Below are 21,082 nucleotides of genomic sequence, written 5' to 3'. Positions count from 1 at the left end.
ATTGTTCCTAACTTCAGGGTCATGACACGTTCAATAGTTATCGCCTAGAAGCCTTGGTGCTTCACCTTTATGGCCATGTTCCATCTTAATCTGCTTGTGGTGGTTTGAACTTGCGTGGCCTCTCGGGAGTGGTAATGTTAAGAGTGGCTTTGTTGGAAGAAGTGTGTCACTGTGGGGGCGGGCTTTGGAGGGTTCCTCCTAAGCTCAGGCTCCTCCCATTGCAGAAGAGGCCCTCCTCCTAGATGCCTGGAAGATATTCTTCTCCTGACTGCCTTTGGATCAAGATGTAGAACTTTCAGCTCCTTCTCCAGCACCATGCCTAAAATGCTGCCAGGCTTCCTATTGCGATGATAATGGACTCTCTGACTCTAAGCCAGCCTCAATGAAATGCTTGCCTTTACGTGACCTACCTTGGTCATGGTGCCTCATAGCAATGGGAACCCTAACGAAGACACTGCTGTTCCAGTTTACTGTTCACTAGAAGTCAAGGTTCAAGTTTTTTCCAGATGAGCAACCAAGTCATCTAATTCCACTGCTTAATAGTTTCTTCCCTCTATTATACCTAGTGCTCATATGGTTAGGTGAGTTTCTAGATGATTCTACTCCACTTATGTGGTTAAATGATTGCACATTTAACAGGAAATTATCAATCAAAAATAAAAGTGGTTGGCACTAGGGTACAGTAGACATATTGTGGAGGGTGTCTCCTGAATTTGTTTTTAAAAAACCTGTAGAATTATTTAACTTTCTAAGATAATGCACATTTAATTTTTGTAAAATCTCAGTGCCACTTTTTTTACGGAGGTAACCACTGCTTTGAACAAACTCTCGATTTTCAGACTCACATTTCCAATTCTGTGGGTTTGTCACCTGAAAAATCGGTGACTTTGTGAGCTGTCATAGACTATGGGTACGAAAATCCTTGTAAACTAACTACAGCTATTTAGTAACTTACAGCCCCAAACTTGTGAATTTTCAACATGAATTGGTTGAGAATCATGTCCAAGTCTAGATGTGACTGGTAAAGCACTGTTGGGGAATTTCTGGTCCTGTTCCTGTGGCCCACCCCAACACTCACCCGGAGGTGGTGACTAAATCTTTGAGGCTTCTGAGTCTTTGCTGAATCACGTGCCAGTTGTGTGGCCTCTGGCTCTTTCCCAAACCTTTGTGACTCTCAGCCATACAACTGAAGCTTCTCTCTTGAGAAAGCTGGGGCCTTTCCGTGGGGTCTGTAGCTAAGGAATTAAGGCTCCTGCTAGCAGGTAGGCTGTTGCCTGCACCCAGGGCCTAGGGGAAGTTGGCAGAGCCCTGGAGGCCCGGAGCATCTGCGGTCACTATGACAACCTCAGACGCCTTGCGTTCCAGAGCAGCCGGTGGCGGAGTTGAGAGGCCTGGTAGCCCAGGGCCGTGGAGACCCCGGTGGCATGAGGCGGCAGGAGGCGCTGGTGGTGACGGCAGGGACAGCCTCGGAGGCGGGCCGCGAAGGGGAGCAGCCTAGGTCGGCAGGGCTGGGGTGCCGCGCCCGTGCTGAGCCTGGTGGCCCCCAAGAGTCTCGCCAACAATGTGAGTTCAGCTTCAAACCTTGGCAGTAGTGGGATCAGTGACAACAAGGCGGGGGTGGGGAGACCCCAAAGTGGAACTAGCTGGAGTACTTAAGGTTTCTGGGGGAGAATTGGAAAGCTGCTGTTTGCAGGTAAGAATACTAACAGAAAGCTACTGTGACAGCAGGGACAGACATGGAGGGATGGGGAGCAGCTTAGGCCCTCAGGATCTCCTCGGGCCAACGCCTATGTAGGAGACTATCTTCCCTTCACCAAGGATTCCTGAGCCCAAGGGCTGGATATCATCCTCAACTGAGTTGAGTTGGTCGATAACAGCACTGCTTTTTAAAGGAACCATGAATACATTAACCCAGAGGAATGTATATAATGGTGTTGAGGATAGAGCTTGGTGGTATACCACTTGTCTAGGACCTCCAGGACCTGGGTTCACTCCCTTCTACTTGTCTGAGAAGCAGGGTAAGAACCACTCACCCATCACAAGGCATCCTTCATTTCCCAGATCAGAAAACCAAGAGCAGGGGAAAGGAGATGAAGTCAGCCAGGGCTGGCAAAATACTTAAAACCCTTCAACAATCATCTCCAGCAGTCCAAACCCCCAAATCACTACCTGGGTTAGAATTTCACATGCAATCTTTCTTATGTCCTCTGCCCATGGAATATGCAAGCAATATTCAAATCAGTAAAGACTGTCTTGAGGCAGTTGTAACTATATTTCTAACAGGGTTGCAGCGTCCTGTACCTGATCCTTTAGCAGCTGGTGAGGGACGATGGATGAAAACACAGGGCCAAGGAGGAATGCAAACAGCTTCCAGGGCTGCTCAGAGCCTCCTTGATTGCCTCTCTGGGGACTAGCAGGAGCATCTGGCAGCTCCCTCTGCTTGGGCACTCTAGGGCAGCATTTGTGCTCTTCTCTCTCTCTCTCTCTCTCTCTCTCTCTCTCTCTCTCTCTCTCTCTCTCTCTCTCTGTGTGTGTGTGTGTGTGGTGTGTGCACATGTATGAAGGCCAGAGGACAACCCCAGCTCTCTTTTCTCAGGTTTCTTTTAAGTTTCACTGAGAAAATATGTACCACTGATCTTGAAGGATAGACTAGATAGATCTTGCAGGATAGGCTAGACTGGCTGGATGACTGGCTGGCTGGCCTGGGAGCTCCAGGGAGCAATCTGCTACCACACCAGGCTTTTCTTATTATAATTACCCCACAGGCAACTGTGAAATAAAGAAACACAGGTAAAATGGTCAGGTGCATTATAAAAATCAGCACCAATTGCTGTTAGAAGTCAAGAAGCCTGGCAACCCTTATTGTAAAATAAACCCCAGAGCGGCACAGTTCTCAGCAGTTCTGGGCTTTGTCCTGCGCACAACTGCCTGCTGACCAACACTTAAACTTAGCGCATAAGCAAGGGTATAGTATTTGCATTTCCTTTCCTCTTTTCTCTGTCTCCAGTCCCCCTCCCTCCTTCCCTAGCTCTTTCCTAACAGAGGACTTTCCCCTCTCTAGCTTTTTGTCATTCTCACAAATCTCCTTCAGCAGTTTCCTCTGTGAACTCTCTTGTTGCCAACCTGCAGTCTGTCAAGAGACCTGCGCTTTGAGCAGGCAGCTCTTCTCTGTGATCCATGTTATTTCTGCGATTCTACAGAGAAAGCCTAAAGCAGTTAGGTTCAAGCAGTGTTGGTTCCTGCTCACTTGACCAACCTAGGAAACAAGAACGAGAACCTCAAAGTGCCTGGTTGTGTCTTTTCTGAGTCTGGAGACATATCTGAGTCCTTACCATCTGAAGTGGACCGGGGTCGAGTCCTGTTTGAGCCAGTTTGTAGTCAGGACAAGTACACTCATGCTACCTGTTGGCTAACCTGGAATAAGAGGAGATGTCTGCCATGTCTTTGTGAGAGTAACATCAAATCTCAAATATGTAACAAATTTCCTTGCATTCTCTCTGGGGGTGAATTGTGACAGGAGCCCCTTGTTCTCTAGTGCTGACAGACATACCCACCTGCAGTAGTGTGGTATCCAAGCATCTGCTTTCCATCTCTTATACCACTCTCCATTCAGCATCCAATCACTGAGACAGAAAGACTTCTGCCTTTATGAATTGATGGTGGTTTTAAAAAGACAGATACTAAATCCTCAGTTACACAATAATTGGATGCAGATATGCAAATGAAGGGACAATAAATGAAACAAAAGAGGAAAGAAAGGTTACAAGGCAAAAAGGACAGTTGTAGAGGTGCTTCCCTAGGGAACTGATACTCAATAAAGCTGGCACTTATAATTTGAGTGGCAGTTACTTAGGCAGAAGCTCAGAGAGAGACTGGGCATGCAAAGGTGAGATTAGAGGGGAGGGAGGGCCAGGGTGGAAGACTGAGCATGGAGAAGCATATAGGGAGGTGAATCTGAAGATTTGGCCCAGGCCAGGAAGCACACAGCTTCTTCTGCCCTCTTACTGTTCTGTTCTCTGGGAAGAATAGAAAGGTACTGAGAACAAACATCAGCCCTGGGCTGGAGCAACAAGGAGAGACGGGGCCATCCTCACAGGCTGGGAAAAGGTCCTAAGTCTTCCAGTGTGTGTGTGTGCGCGAGTGTCCATGGATCTGTGTGTGTTCACGTGCGCTTGTATGTGGGTGGCCACAGAGGCCAGAAGAGGCTTTGGATTTCCTAGAGCTGGAGTTCCGGGCTGCTGCAAGCCACCCTGTAGGTGCTAGAAACAGAATGCCAGTACTCTGAAGGAGTAGCAAGCGTTCTTAATTGATGAGTCAACAGTTGGAATCTTTAAAAGTGAACTCTAAAGATGCTGAGATGAGGCTGGCGAGACTGGCCTAAAGCACTTGTTGTGCAAGCAGAGAAGCTGAGTTCAAACCCAGCTAGACACAGTAGCATCCACCTGTAGTTCCGTGCACCAGTGGTGAGATGGGAGGCTAGTGCATGAGAGTTCCTGAACGTTTTCAGAACACGCAGCCTGGCAATATGCAATGGCAAACAACAAAGGAGTGGAAGATGGATGAGGACTGAACCTGAGTGTTCTCTCCTCTCCCCAGGCTCACTGGAGCATATGCATCACACACACACACACACACACACACACACACACACACACACACTGCATTCTACATCTGGACTGCAAGAACCAGGTACAGGTCTGTTTTACCTTTTACTTTGTCCTCATCCCTAAGCCAAACGTCAGGGACAGAGTCGGTCTTTAACCAGAATTCATTGCTGGGCACAGTGATGCACACCTGCAATCTCAGCAGGTTCTCCAGCTGCCTGGGAGACACAGGAAAACCTTGCCACAAAATAAAGAAAAGCACAAGCCCTGAACCCTCCTGTTGATAAGCAAAACTTCACCAAGGCAACGAGAACGTTTCATATATTTCTTCACCATACTTAAAGAGAATCCCGAAGCTTACCTCACACACTCAGGAATTACAGGAAAGGATGACTCCTCCAAATCAGAAGTTGTGATGAGAGAGATAATCACAAGATAGAGCCTGTGGGCAAGCAGACTTTTGGTTCTAAGGAAAGACATACCATTTTTAAAATTTATTTATTTATTTTTTTTTATTTATTTATTTTTTATTTATTTAATGTATATGACTACACCATTGCTATCTTCAGACACACCAGAAGAGGGTGTCAGATCTCATTAGAGATGGTTGTGAGCCACTATGTGGTTTCTGGGAGTTGAACTCAGGACGTCTGGAAGAGCAGTCAGTGCTCTTAAGCACTGAACCATCACTCCAACCATGACATACCATTAATATATATATATATATATATATATATATACAGTTTTCATATATGAATGATGGCTGGAAGGCAGAGTTGGTGATAAATCCATTGTCAATGTCTTTACAGGGAAGACATTTCTATACTGTGAGCCACATAAGAGAATCAAGGAGGTTTTGGAAGAAGAACTTTCTATCAAGAGGGATGAATGCCATGTGAAAAGCCCACCTACAGGTAATCTTGCCTCAAGGAAGTACGTTTGCTAAATGAATATGAAATTGTCTGTTTGATGACAGGCTGGTTATTTTACTTGTAATGAAACAATAGCCACCAAAAGAAGTAAGTCCTGGGATACTTACTTCTGTTTAATCGTAAGTAGGACACTTTCACATGCTTGGGACACACAGTAACATCTTCAGACTCATCTATGTAGATTTGCTCAATGTCAGGGGTTCCCACATGGTACATTGTACCTGGATGCCTAGATTGCCAAGTTCCCAGGTGACTGGTGCTCCTTATGCAGAGCCCTTCCCTGGTAACTACTGTCACAGCAGAATTCAAATCACTAAACCACGTCAGATCACCCAAAGACCTCATTTCAGCAAAACAGGGCACACGAGTGATACAACTGGGTACAGACAGCTCTCAAGATGGATGACGCGATGCCTGTACTCAGATGTAGGTCTGGGATGACTGGCCCCATGTGCCCCTGATTCCTTTCAGCAATTGATCACTGGGAGAATATTTATAATCAGGTTTTTATTAGAATGTTTATGGGGTCTTGAATTTTCTAGGAGAAACAAGCAGGTCAGCAGGATGGCTCCTGGCTAAGATGCCACTGTGAAAGAAAGCCCACTCACCTGAGTTTAGACCCTAGAACCCTAGGAGTCCTAAGTCTCCTTCGTGCTGCTGTGTACAGCACCCTGAACCAAGCAACTTCAGCGGAGAAGGCTTATGTGAGTCACAGTTCCAGGTCACACTTCATCATGGCAGGATGTCAAGGCAGGAACATGAAACTGTTAGACAAGCTAGTCTGGGGCAGAGAGAGAAAATGCAACTCCATGGCTCAGCTTGCCCTCAGAGAAAATGCAACCTCATGGCTCAGCTTGCCCTCTGTACACTAATTCAGTCTAGGACCCCAAGCCCAGGGGCAGTGCTGCCCAATCTGCTGGGTTCTTTGCATATCAATTAGCATAATCAAGGCTATCCACACCAACACGACCCTAGGTCAACCTGATTTTGACAATCCCTCATTGAGACTCTTCCTGTGTGATTCTAGGTTGTGTAGACCTGACAGTTGAGCTAATCACCACATCCTATAAACGCAGAAAGAGAGAAGCAACTCCACAAGGATGTCCTGTGTTCTTCACATGCATGCTACAACACACACACACACACACACACACACACACACACACACCTCATGCACATATGCAATACTAATGAAAAGTAAAATAAGTGAGAGAGCCTGAGTACAGTGTTCAGAGAACTGGCAATTGGAGAGGACTGTTCTGGGAAGGTGGGATCTGATGAGAGATGCTGACAACCTCAAGGTGTCATCCAGAATCTAGTCCCCTTCACATTTCTAATCAGCCATGGGTACTTGCTTTGAGGTCTTACTATATCATCAATGGCATGCAGCATCTTCAAGAAAAGCTTTAAGTCTACTCAACATGCTGTGAGTAGATGTAGAAAGGCCTATGTATAATATGGTTTTGGTGGTTAAGCAACTTTTGTCAAAGTTATTATAATAGTTTAGATTTAGCTTGTTTCGAAGGACCACATAGGAACTAAATAATGTATTTGCCATTCTCTGAGGAGGAAATGTGTGTTGTATAATTCTTGCTGAGTGCATTTTAATGTGAGACAGCCTAAGAGAATAGGAAAGAAACATTTGTTTTTGTAAATATTTTTATTCACTTAGCATGAAGCTACCAGGGGCTGCATTTTATGGTATCCACCAGAGGGCGCACAAAGGCACTATTTCACCTAGAAAAGTCTCAGAGTAGGAATTGGTATAAAGTCGTGCTTTAAAGGGGTCCTCCAGCATAGGGACCTAGTACCCAGGGAGAGCGATGGATTCTTGCCCACTGCAGTGCGGACAGCCCCTAACTAGCCATTGATCTTCATGCAGGCAACCCCTAACTGGCCATTGACCTTCTAGTAGGGTGTGCAGAAAACCTGATGACCGCTGGAGCTTTTCCTCCAGAGGACACACATTGTCACACACAGCCCAGACTCCACATGCAGCATTCAAGTGCTATAGCTTCTATCTATAGATGCTAAGAGTGAGTGCACATGGAGGGGTTACTTGCGTGTCATTCATCTTTTGTTCCTCTCTCTTCCCTGTTGTAAGTACACTTTGGTCCCCCAAACCAAAAAGTTTGTTTGAAGGCCAAAACCTGTGATTTCCCCACCATATCCATGCCCTCAGTGGGACCCGGCATGGGTCCCACTCCTTTTTTCCGTTCTCAAGGCCTCAATATGGCCCAAATACCATCAGTTTCCATTCCCCTGGCTCAGCTCCTATCTTTCTACCACCCTTTTCTCCCTTACTTCTCTACCTCTACTTGGCCTCAAAAATATGGATAACTCACCCCACCCCCTTGTTTGAGTTAGGGTCTCTATATGTAGCCTAGGCTGGCCTCAAACTCATAGAGATCTACGTGCCTTTGCCACCCAAATGCTGGGATTAAAGCATGTACGACTACATTCAGCATCCTGGTCCTTTTCTCCAGACGCCCTCGAATGATAACCACTCCAAAATGTAGCTTTTGTTTTCCCTCCTCCAACCTTGGAGCCTACTTGACTTTCCAACTGGATGTCTGGTTGCATTGGCCGTATAGCGGTGAGCATAGCTGCCTTCCAAATGGATGTCTGATCAACACCCCCTCCCCAAGGTTAATACATCCTAAAGAGAGCTCTAATTCTGTACCCAGATTATTTTTTACCCATTCTTCAAGGGTCTTCCACATCAAGAAGTAGCACACACTCCACTTACTTGATTAGAGCAACATTTAGAAGTCAAGCCCGTAAGCTCCACTTCAGACCACAGCGAAACTTGCTGACTCCACGTGTGGATGAGCCCTAAGTTTCCCCAGTTGACCTCCTCCATCCCTCTCCTCTCCCGAGAGCAGCTGGGCTGGCAGCTGCTTCCACTGTGGTCTCCTAAGTGCTCTCTACACAGAAACCAGAATGGTCTATAGGACTAATCAGGTCACCTCCATGCTCAAACATCTACAGTGTCTTTTTTATTGCTTTAAATTAAATTCCATCACTTGAGAGGTAGAGGCAGGAAGACCAGGAGTTGAAGGTCATTCTTGGCTCTATCATAAGTTCAAGGCTAGCCTGAACTACAGCAAGAAAGGAAGACCGCAACCAGAGTTGGCCTTCACAACATTTTCATATCCAATGCAATGTGGCAGATGTGCAGAGCCCTGCTCTAGATTGCAAACTGCTTTCTACCTGCTAGATCTTCTAGGGCAAATATTTATGGTCACCTGCCTTTGAGAACCCGAGAGGAGCCTTTTATCTCTTTCGAGAGGACAGCGGAGGAGACTGGCTTGAATGGGAGGGGAAGATTTAGGTTAGATTCAAAGAACGGCTTTGATTTCGTAAGATCTTGACAGAAAGAGACTGTGAAGTCTATCCTTAAGGACCTAGAAAGAGGCTGACTCTCATCTTGATAGGTAGCATCAGCCACTCTCCTCCCAGTCGGTTCCAGAGAGGCTAGGGTAGCACTCAGCTTGGCTAGCCAAGGGCTGCACCTCTGCAGAGAGACTCTGAGGAGTTCACCCTTTGACCGTGAAATCACTGTCCTTTTGAAAACAACAGCAACCATTTGTTAAACACAAAGCACTCTATATGCATCCCATTCACATCCAAGAAGAATCCTCAAGATGGTATTATTATCCCCATTTCAAATGTAAGGAAACAAAGCCAGTGCGTTAATAAAACTTGTCCAGTCTCTTTCAGTTGATGGTGGAAGGGCTGGGACTGAAGCCCCACCTCTACTCTGAGCCCAGAGACTGTGTTCCCTCTGGGCATTTGCTTTCTGTGGAGTCTTTTAGGGAGTTACCAAGTGTCATGAAAGCATTGGTGAGACTGCTGCTGGCTCTCAGGAGAATATTCAGCAATAAGATGCTCACATGTGTTCAGAACCATATAACAAGTAACAGCAGCTGACCTGAGTTCACTAACTCAGTCAGCATGGACCGTGCTTTTCCTTGTGGGTAAATTTGTCTTAGTCAGCGTTGCTATTCCTGTGGTGAACCCCATTGAACAAAGCAACTGGGGGAGGAGAGGGTTTATTTCAGCTTATAACTCAAGGGCCACACTTTATCCCTAAAAGTAAAAGTCAAGGCAGGAGGTGATGCAGAGGCTGTGGAGGGATGCTGGTTCCTGGCTTGCTCAGCATGCTTTCTTATATACCCCAGGGCTACCTGCTCAAGTTTGGTACCACCCACAGTGAGCTGTCCCCACCCCCCTGTTGTCATCAATCAAGAAAATGTCCTCTCCCCCAGGCTTGTCCACAGGCCAATCTAATGGTGACATTTTTCTCAGTTGAGGGTCCTCTTTGAAAATGAGTAGCTTGTGTCAGATTGACATAATAATAGCCAGCACAGAAGTTAAAGCAATAGCTAAGCAGATGGTTTTAGGATATGTTGGGATTCAAAGTATTAGCAACACTTAGACATGTGCTGCTGTGTAGGCACCCTTCTCAGGACTCGAGACCTGCCATCTGCAGATCATGGTGCAGACACCATTTTCCAGATGTTCAGCACTGTGACAATAGGGTACACTGAGTTTGTCATGGTGCGTTCCTGGGGACATTAAGCCACACCTGGCTCGTGGCTTTTGGGGGAGCCTAGAGTCTTCTGAATGTTTTTAAATCTATGAAAATATCCCCACTTAATGAAGGAATTGAATAAAAATCAGGTATGGAAAACTGAACAATATATAGAGTTTGTCTTATTTACTCTTGATCCTTTGTTTTGCAATATATGTTACCATAATGACCTTTTGTGTCTTTGCGGAGACTCAAACATAAGAAGAGCACACAGTAGTTTAATTCTATTGCTGAATGCATGAAGTGTATCAAAGATTAAATAGATGGCAAACACCTCGTGTGGCTTGATGAATTGGTCAAATATATTCTACCCAATTAATTGGAAGCACAATCACTCAGGAAAATCCCTTTGAAGTACTTTTTGCTTGAAGAATACACTACTCACTATCACTGTCTTGCTCCTAACACATTCACAGTGGCCCTGGATGGAATCTGGAGCATTCGAAGGAATCTCCCCGTGGGAGGCACCATATCAGGACAGCAGAGCAGAAACAGCTCACTCCCACAAGCCAAGTACTACTCAAGGCACGGAGGACTGAGAAGTAAGACCCCTGGACCCCGGACCCCACAGCTGGCTTGAGTGGGTTCCACAGCTTACAAACAAGTGGCAAACCCTTAAGCTCCTCAGCCCGAGGCCAACCTTTCCTGCTTTGCTTCTGTCTGGTCGCATTTTACATATCCACTGTCTGTCATCCTGGGACTCAAACAGTTCAGCTAAGGAGCACACCTCCACAGCCATCAGAGAAGTTCATACCTAGACTTACATGTCTGACTCTACTTTGTACTCACAAGTGTTTCTTGCACACAGCCATCCTCTAGGGGAAGGATTCTTTCTTCTAAAGGGAGGTGAGGGAATTAAGGAAGGACTCAGCAAGTCTCTTGCCTAGATCCTTTAGTGTCCCCTTAGTCTAAGTACATGAGCCGTCTGTATAGTGTACTTGTCAAAAGCATAAACTTAGAAGCATTCCTCATTCCTTCCTGTCTCAATATCTGTAACAAATCTTTCGCAAGATATGGGAAGGAGACAGAAGTCTTGACCAAAGAGCGATGTACAGATACTGTAGGGACATAGAGCAGGTACATGAGTCATGAATATCACTCTACAACTGGGAGGTGACCCTGAGTGCAAAAGAGCAGCACACAGAAGCCAAGCAAGCTCTCTCTCTCTCTCTCTCTCTCTCTCTCTCTCTCTCTGTATCTGTTTCTCTCCTTCCTTTTTAAAGACATTTTTGTTATGTGTGTATGCATTTGCTAAGTGCCCACAGAGATCAGAGGTCAGAGGTCAGAAACAGGATTAGATCTTTTGGAGCTAGAGTTAAAGGCATCTTATGTTATTGATGCTGGGATCCAGATTTTTGGTCCTCTGATAGAGCAGTTCATGTTCTCAATCACCGAGTCAACCCCAACCTGTGCACTCTTAACCAGGATATGAACCACGTCAGCAAATTCTATAAACACTACTTGTTTCAGATTCTTAACATATTATTCTGTTTAAGAATTACACCTGCCATAAGGAATAGGCACAATCCATTTCTCAGATGCGGACACTGAGGCTCAGAGAGGCTGAAGCGTTTACCCAGTGTCACTTAGCTATTGAGGGAAGCGCTGTGAGCCTAGGCAGCACATCCCTGAGCCTATGCCTTCATCTATGAGGTGCTCTGGTGCCCAGAGACCAGAGAGTGGGGATGTAGTGCCCGTAAGTGACAAGGGGGTACAGCCCAAGTGGACTACAAAAGAGGAGGCTGGGGATGGGTGAGATACGGATGACTGAGACACAAGATTAAAGGACAGAACTGAAGGGGGCTCAGCCGTGAGCATGGATTGGCAATAATAAAGCAGTTGCCATGGTTTTACCGCTTGCGAGGTGGGACAGCAAGCATTTCACAGAGTTGTATAGGCCACATGACCAAACACTGAAGATGATGAGCTTCATCTTCCAGGTGACAGGAAGGACATTATGATCTATGGTCTGAGGTGTAGTGGAAATTTACCAGCATCTGCCCATCTGGCTTCCAAGACTGTGCATAGCCACTGGCCTTCCTGATAGAGATTCTGGTCACTGAACAACAGGATAGAGCCAATTAAATAGGTTGTGGTTAACCAGGCACAAATGCCAGGGCTGTGTGAGGCAGGCAACATTAGAATGAGAGAGAGAGAGAGAGAGAGAGAGAGAGAGAGAGAGAGAGAGAGAGAGAGAGAGAGATACAGAGAGAGACAGAGAGAGAGACAAGAGAAGAGGAAGAGGAGGGGAGGGGAGGAAGAGGAGAGGAGGAGGGGAGAGAGAGAGGGGGAGGAGAGGAGGGAAGAGAAGAGAAAGAAAGAGNTGATAGAGATTCTGGTCACTGAACAACAGGATAGAGCCAATTAAATAGGTTGTGGTTAACCAGGCACAAATGCCAGGGCTGTGTGAGGCAGGCAAAATTAGAATGAGAGAGAGAGAGAGAGAGAGAGAGAGAAAGAAAGAGAGAGAGAGAGAGAGAGAGAGAGAGAGAGAGAGAGAGGAAGAGAAAGAAGAGAAGAGGAAGAGGAGGGGAGGGGAGGAAGAGGAGAGGAGGAGGGGAGAGAGAGAGGGGGAGGAGAGGAGGGAAGAGAAGAGAAAGAAAGAGAAAGAGAAAGAAGGAGAAGGAGGAGGAGGAGGAGGGGAGGGGAGGGGAGGGGAATCATAACATGCATATGTTTTATATGTATCCTGGACTCTGTCACACTTTTGAAGTTTTCTGTGTTTCCAAGAATTCCAGTCCTCCCTCCCTCCCTTTCTCCCTCCCTCTCTCTCCTCTGTCTGTCTGTCTGTCTCTGTACACACATGTGTGATCAAGATAGTGTGCCTCTCCCGAGTGTAGAGTCGTGGCTATTAGGTGGGTTCTCACGCCTGATTTAGAGACTGCACAATATCCACTGTCCTCATTGCATCACAAGCTTAACTCATTTGCTCTCACCACTTCCTTATTCTGCACCATGTTAACAAACCAGAAGAACAAATGGTCACTTAGCCAAATGGTCACTTAGCCCACTGTAAGCTCGATGGTGCCTGCAGAGTCCATGGGTTCCTTATGATGGACGGCTCAGACCCTGCTTCAGGCCAGGCTGGCTTCGAGGCTCTTCAGTGTGCTGCCATTGCCCAGAACCACACTCCAACAGTTGGGGCTTCGGGGTGGATCGGGGCTTCTGGGCCACATTCTGCCCTGCAGGTGAACTGCCATGAGAATGATGACTCTGACGTCAGATTGAAATGGGGTTAGGATTAAAGGTCATCTCCCCATAGAACACGTTTGTTGACATGTTCTTTTTCTCACTCTAGGATAAGACGGACACATCTTTCCACAGCAATGGAACTTCATTCACCTAATGTCTAAAGGCAGAAGAAACTCAGGCTTGTTTCTCAGTTAAGATACACGGGGGAGAGAAAAGGTTTTACCCTGTAATACCAATATGTACGTCAGTCCAAAGAAATGAAATACCAGTGAGAACATGTGCTAAGAAAATACACTTGTTTTTTAGTTTTCACAGTTGGGATGTATTAGGCTTCTGTTCAGCTTATTCTATTAAATGTATCAAACAAAAAATCACAGCTCTTCTGTTTCAAGTTAAACATTATAAAATTGAAACTTTACCTATAGTGTAATTGGATCACCCATTTCCTGTTCTGTACAGAGAGTGATTCAGATATGGGTGCCACAGAACAGAATGTACAGTACCTGTGGACTGGTGAGTGGATGACCAGCGAAAGAGCTTGGCTCAAAGACAATTATTTTTATATAGCTCAGCACAGCTCATTGTTCCTCTAGAATTTTCTTACTAAATGGTAAGGAGCCAGTGCTCACTAAATATGTCTGTCTGTCTGTATGTATGCATCTACATATCTATCTATGTATCTATCTGTCTGTCTGTCTATCTCTCTAATTCTAATTAGTTTAAAAAGAGGTTAACAAGGAGAGAAAAGCCCTTTCACCAATTTCATAGAAATATATACATACCATGTATATATTGGCTTAGCATTGAGAGTGCTTGCTGCTCTTACAGAGACTCTAACACTCACACAGTGGATCACAACTGTCTGTAATTCCAGGTCTAGGGAGTATGACAACCCTCCTCTGGCCTCTGCAGCCACTACAAGCATTTAGTATATAGCCATACATGCAAGCATAACATCTATATCCATAAAATATAAAAAAAACTTTAAAAAATTTAAAATGACATATAAAGAATGGCCGAGGTGTAACTTGGTAGGTAGAGTCCTTGTCTTGCATGCCTGAAGCCCTGGTTTGTGGTAAATTTTGGGTGTCCATCACGGAAGAGGTAGAGGCAGGAGGACCGCAGGAGGATCGCAGGAGGATCAGGAGTTCAAGGTCATCCTTCACTACATAATGAGTTTGAGGACAGTGTGAGCTACATGAGTTTATCCCAAACAACCACAAAAGAAATACAAAGGAAAATATTTTGTATTTGATCTTCCAGAGTCACAAACAGCACATTGATACATTTTATCCATTTTCTTTTATGCTTATTTTTCTTTACTTGTTTGACAGCATGCTCAATAGCAGTGGTTCTCAAACTGATCCCCTGGGGAGGTCAACAGCCCTGTCCCAGGGATTGCCTAACACCACAACAGCTGAACTGCATTAAAGGGCTGCAACGTTTAGGAAGGTGGAGAATCACTGCTGTATAGTTTGGACATTTATTATCCTACTTAATGAAACAATGCTTCCAATTCATTTATGTATCCTGAATAATTGCAAAAAAATTCATATAAAGTTAGTTCAGCCTTAAATTTTAGTACCTGGGGGACTAAGGCAGGAGGATTGCCAAATGTTTGAGGTTGGCTTAGGCTACATGGTGAGTTCTGTAGCTCAGCTACAGAGGGAAACCTCTTTTTTCTCCCAACCTCTTAAGACAACAGCAAATTGTATCTAATTTATTTGTGGAAGTCTGCTTGCTAGGTATTTGGACTTTTCTGATTTTTTAACCTCATGTCAGCTGTGGCATACTTGACAGAAGATTCTGTCTCCTTGTTTTCCAGTTTTGGGTGTTGTGTCCCCCCTCCCCTAAAGCATAAGCTCATCTAAGGCTGCCCAGCCCTCCGTTCTCAAACTCAGTCCTGCTGCTAATGGAATAAACTCAATAATGATTTGTTGACTGCTATGTCCTGTCCCTGCTTAAAAATACTCACCCAGTGAAACAGTCAGTGTCTTGAGGCAAGAGCCAAACTTTTCCAGACTTAATACAAAATTTTCCATGTAGTTAGATCACACCCTGAATGAGGCGAGGTGTGTGTGTGTGTGTGTGTGTGTGTGTGTGTGTGTGTGAGAGAGAGAGAGAGAGAGAGAGAGAGAGAGAGAGAGAGAGAGAGAGAGGAGAGGAGAGGAGAGGAGAGAGAAGGGCTGGGTGTATGTGTGTTTCTAGCTACTGTCATGTTCTGGAAGCCTTCCGTCACTGGTTACTTCAAAAACAGTCACTGTGAGTCAGAAGCTGAAACCCAAAGGCTGTCAGTCAAGACACAGCCAGATGGCTCAGAGTTAGGGTAAAGCCCTGACTAATCCTACAGATCTCAGGTTTGTAACCTACCATCTCTCTCCCTTTCTGTGCATGTGTACATACAGAGGAAAGACAGTCATAATACACAATATAGACTTCAGGTCACCCAGGAGCAACGGCGCACTCATCCTGCTTGGGTGCCCACTGACTTTATAAACATGCTCTAACTCAAGTACATGTGGGTTGAAGGGAACCCTGATGGGGGGGTGGGTTAGTAAGTCCTTATCATTGTTACCCAACACTAAGGAGGCACAGTGTGTAATATCATTTACCACCTTACAGTTTAAAGCATTTTGCATTATCTGAATACCTGCACAAATCCAATCAGTTAACTAATACTCCACGAAGTACAAAATTAATTGTTGGTAAGTATCCATTAGGCACAAGCTAGGGGCTGCCCTGTGTGACAGTAACATGTATATACAGTATCCATGGGTGTAAGTAAGGTTAGAATGCTTTCCCTTTTTATTAAGAATTTCATGGCACATTACATACTAGACAATATACATTAGAACTGCCCAGCAGGCTTAGGTGCTCAGAATACTTTTCTGTCGGTCAGGAAAACGCTTCTTCATCTATAGCTGCCAAGCCCTTTTCCGTCCATGGTGTGGTAGTTTTAATGAGAATGTCTCTGGTAGGTTCCTGTATTTGAGCGCTTGGTTCCCAGTTGGTGGCACTGTGTGGGAAGGCTTAGGCGCTGTGGCTTGTTGTAGAAGTATGTCACTGGAGGTGTTTTTGAGATGTTAAAGGTTCTTGCTATTTCCAGTTTGCTGTCTCTTGCACACTCGAGTGGTCGCAGCTTTCACTCCTGTGGCAATGAACTCGTATCCCTCTGGAAGCTCAAGCCCTCATACACCCTTCCTTTTAAGAGTTGCCTGGCTCACAGAGCCAGTAAAGTAACTGCTACACACAGTAACGATCAGCTTCGGACACAGCCCTCTGTTTCCACCAAACTGCACTGACCGGGAAGATAAACGACACTTGCCTCCTCACTCTGCCTCACGGAACTTGTGAGTGTGCACACCAGACAAGAGCAAGCACAGGGAGAATCTCCACAGCATCTCTGCCTGGTTGCCTAGACCACAACCTCACCAGGACTTAGGTTCCTCAAAGGTGGCTAGGCTTCAGCTCCCTTTCCACTCAGAACAGCCTGGTTTGAGTAAATCTCAGATTCCACATCCCATCACTTTTATACATGATTGTAAATGACCACTACCTCAGGGAAAAAAGCATGTGCAAGAATGCAGAGGTAAATGGTTGGAGTTATTTATAACAGTGGGCAAATGTCTCTGATTTTTACCAAAATTTCCCTATATTCATTTTCCTGAACACCCAAAATTCTTGCATTACCTCTTCACTCAAGGAAAAGTACAGTCAGAACACATTCTTCTATTGACTATAACAACTTAATAAGGTCAGTGAAATGGTTCATTTGAGCAAAAGAAAAAACACAAAGCAGGTGTGTTCATCTTGGTTTCCTATCAAGGACTTAACAAGGCAGGGGCCAAATGACTCAATGGGTAATGTCCTGATGTTCAAGAATGCAATGTTCTGATTGCTATATTGAATTACAGGACCTAGGTAGAACCAAATACAGCAGCATGTATCTGTAATCCCAGCACACATGATTCAAAATGCTAGACAGAGGACTCTCAGGAGCCTTACAGGTCAGCTAGCCTCATGTATATTTGAAGTGGGGACAAAAAAATCTCTCTCACACAAGGGGAATAACCAAGGCTAGTACTCAGGGTTTCCCACACCCTTCATATGCATGCATGTACACATGTACACACATACACACACACATCACCACCACTCTAGGTAGCAATAGAGAATAGAACAGTGCAGAGGAGGGTAAATTGAGATTGCTGTTCATTTTGAGCAATCCCTAACAACTTTTAACTATTGTTCTTTTCATACCAATTTCCCCGGTTATGCAGATAAAATGTGTGCGTGACATAAGAAAGAATCCTGCCTATTTGCCCTGCCTGCTACGCCTGCTCACTGGCCTGTAGGATAAGCACATAACTTATTCACATGACTCCTAACAGAAAACTGACTTTGCACTGCCTCTTTCTCTCTTCTAGGAAAGCAACTGAATACACATCTGAGAGGTGTGCATTCAGCTCCAGAAACCTTATATTCAACCAAAAAATACCAGCCCCTTTGACAGCAGCCAGACTCTCACAGAGTTTGGGTACAGACTGAGGCCATCAGAACATATTCTGGGGCTTCCCTTAGGAAACACCAGCTCTCTCTGGTGAGGAACACAAGGTAATCTTAGGAAGAAGTGTTGTGGTCTTGGTTCAAATTCTCTCCAGCCAGGCATGGCAGCATGCACCTGTAACCCCAGCACATGGAGCTGAGGCAGGAGAATCAGCCTTGGCGGCCTAGTAAACCTGAGACCAGCCTGGGCTCCATCGGACCATACATCATAAACCAAAAACAAATAGAAAAGTCAAATGAACTATTTTCATGGAGGAAGAATAAAGAATGAGTTTGAATTTAGGAATTACAGTTCTCCTGGCTCCTTTCCCCACAGAGCCTGGGCCTATATGAAATGGGAGGCAAACAGACAACCTTTGCAAATTGTGAATTGATTTCCTCCACCTGAGCGTTGAGTTACAGAGCATTTATCTACACAACCTTGGCATACAAACAGTCTTCCTCTATAGATGCCCTTGCTGTTATCTTTACACAGACAATTGAAAGCTGATTCCCCCTGAGCAATGTTCTGTGAAACAGGAGACCTCTAACTATAAAAGTCCTTGTTTCTAAATTAGAATGATTCCCAAGGAGATTGAGAGCACCATCAGTCCAGTCTCTTCATTGTCTACTAGTATCACCTTATTTATGGGGTGAGGCACATTTCTGCTTAACTCTTCTTTAGGTAGTAGCACTTCACACTATCTTTGAAGGAACTACTTTCTTCCCATCTTTATCCCAAGAAATTTACACGGGATTATTTCTATCTCTTCGATCTTGAAAAGGTTCTAAAACCAATCCAAATCTCCCTGGCCATTACTGTATGAATGTACAGCTGCTCCAATATAAATCAACCTTAGTGACCTAATTTGGTTTCTGATGAACACATACATGTCTACTGTTTTCCACTGAAAGCCTATGGAGTGTCTAAAGGTCACAGTAAGCTATTCCCATAGTCACAGTCTTTTGATACCCAGTCACTTTCTCATAAGGAACAGATAGTGACAGATCATTTCAGGAATGCACTAACAACATGAAGTGGCCATTTCTGGCTATGCCATGTGACACTGATGGCAGGCTTGCATAGCTAGCCCTGCAACACTTTGTTGGTCTCACATTTTTGGTTCATATCTGAACTACAACCATAGCTTCTGTGAATAAAAAGAAAGGGTAGGGGTTGGTTGGTCTGGAAAGGCCACTGACACATAATTCTCTCAGAGGATGCTGGTTATTAAGAGAAATGGCCTCCAGGCCATGATCAGGTCTCCAGGTGGCAGGAAGAGCATTAAACAAAAGCAATATAATATATGGGATGTTTGTGTGATGGAAGCCATACAATGAAGGAGAGGAGAGGGGACAGGGACACTACCCTGAGTGTGGAGGAGGCAGCCAGAGGAACCTCTTCAGAGAGCAACAAAAGAAATGTCAGACATTTTATGAGTTTGGAGAAGAGGGTAAGGAAGCTTCACATCATGACAGGATTGAATTCAATATAGCATAGTGAAAAAGATCATGGAAGAGCCAGATACCATAAACTGAATGCTTCTTACCTCTCTTCCGGAGCTGCAGGGGGGTGTGGCCTGGCTCTTCAGGCTGTGGGATCTGGCCTACAAGGGTCAGGCTGTGTTCTCAAAACTCCTCCTTCCCCACAGCATATCACCTTTCCTAGGACCATACAAAAGAATATCTGAAGCAAAAAGCTTGTATTCCTTTAACCAACACACCTGTTCACTAGAGCCTACACCTGGGAGTAGGCCAGCTTTTCAGGAGTGTATGCCCACATATTCACCCCCCACTTATGACAAACATTTCACTTTCCAATATGACTCTTATGATGTCACTTTCAAATATGACTCTTATGATGTCACTTTCAAATATGACTCATGATGTCACTTTCTTGCCTCCAGGCTGGACACACACTTGGACGGACATCTCAGCTGCTCCTTCCCTCATGTTAGCTGTTCCTCAGTATTCCAGTGGGCTCTCCTTAGACTTCAGTGATCTCTTCCCTCCAACTGTCTGTTGCATACAAGGGGAGGCCACTGCACTCCTTGGGATTGAAACATGGTGTTTGTGCCTTTTAGTTCTTATGTTAATAAAACCCCAAATTGAGCCAGGCCTAGTGGTTCTGTCTATTAGAGTGCATGCCAGTAATCCCAGGACTTAGGAAGTGAAGGCAGGAAATCACAAAGTCAAGGCCAGCATCCAGCGACACAATCAGTTCAAGGGCAGCCTGCATTATATGATGCCCCTGACTCAAACAAAAATAGTGGGGAATTACTGAAACTTCCATTTTCAAACAAACATTTTTGAAATTCATTTTTCATTTCATTTCTTTTTCAATTAAAAAATACCCTAGAGACACTATAAAATGTTGTAGGGTGTAGGAAGAGAACACTACTGGACAGATGAGCCTAGAGTGTTCATAACCCTTCAAGACTTCCCACTTGCTTTCTGAGTGTCATAGGAAGTGTCATGACGCCAGAAAACACTTACAGAAGCTTCTACATTCTATTCCTGGTTTCCCAGGACCCACATGGCGGAAGGAGACATTTCTGCACGTTGTCCTCTGATCTACACCGCATGCCACGGTACTCGAGCATCCCTCCCCCTGCACACACACAGTAAATGAATAAAAACGTAACAAACATTTTTAAAAATTAAAACAAACCAATGAAAATGCATGTGAATGGCAAATCCAGGTGTATTTTCTGTGCTTAGGCTAAGAGGGGCCCGGCTTCCAGCGGGTTCTCCCTAACATCTTAAATGGATACCACAACTGTAGGCTTGGAGCCCTTGGCTGCACAGCAGGAACCTAGTAAAACTTTCCTTAAAGTTGCCTCCTATCCTTAAATCAGCTCTCCCCACTTTAGAACTCCACCTAATAACAGTCAAGGAACTTAATAAGAGAGCGTGTAGCCCAGGAAGTCGTGATCTAGCTCTGGGCCAAACTTTCCCAAGTGACTAACAGATGTGGGTGCCTGGTTATGGCCTCTGGGACAAACGTATAGAATTAGCACAGCCTTTACTGGGGCACAAGGATATCTGATTCGTCATTTTATAGTCCCAAGTCTTCTGTATAACCTTCCTGGAAGCAGAAATTATTTAAGTGCTCAAAAATAGCGATCCTCAACCAGACATCTAAAAGCACAAGGGTCATTCATTGGTTTCTGCGTCTTCTGCCCTGTAGTACAAGGAATGCTGTTAGCCAG

General features: G+C 45.1%; 1 protein-coding gene across 1 annotated transcript; it reads left to right on the top strand.

Annotated features, from left to right (window-relative positions):
- The first annotated feature begins 1,352 nt into the window (after window positions 1-1,352).
- Window positions 1,353-13,690, top strand: C9H11orf97 (chromosome 9 C11orf97 homolog). Its single transcript, XM_021173152.2, has 4 exons — window positions 1,353-1,563; window positions 5,414-5,518; window positions 10,550-10,675; window positions 13,432-13,690. Exons 1-4 carry the CDS (start codon window positions 1,425-1,427, stop codon window positions 13,434-13,436), a joined length of 375 nt encoding a protein of 124 aa, XP_021028811.1. The 5' UTR covers window positions 1,353-1,424; the 3' UTR covers window positions 13,437-13,690.
- The last annotated feature ends 7,392 nt before the right edge of the window (window positions 13,691-21,082 follow it).

The sequence above is a fragment of the Mus caroli genome, chromosome 9 (assembly GCF_900094665.2).
Source record: "Mus caroli chromosome 9, CAROLI_EIJ_v1.1, whole genome shotgun sequence".
Taxonomy (NCBI): domain Eukaryota; kingdom Metazoa; phylum Chordata; class Mammalia; order Rodentia; family Muridae; genus Mus; species Mus caroli.
The sequence above is the reverse complement of the archived record's forward strand: the minus strand, read 5'-3'. Positions and strand labels throughout refer to the sequence as shown.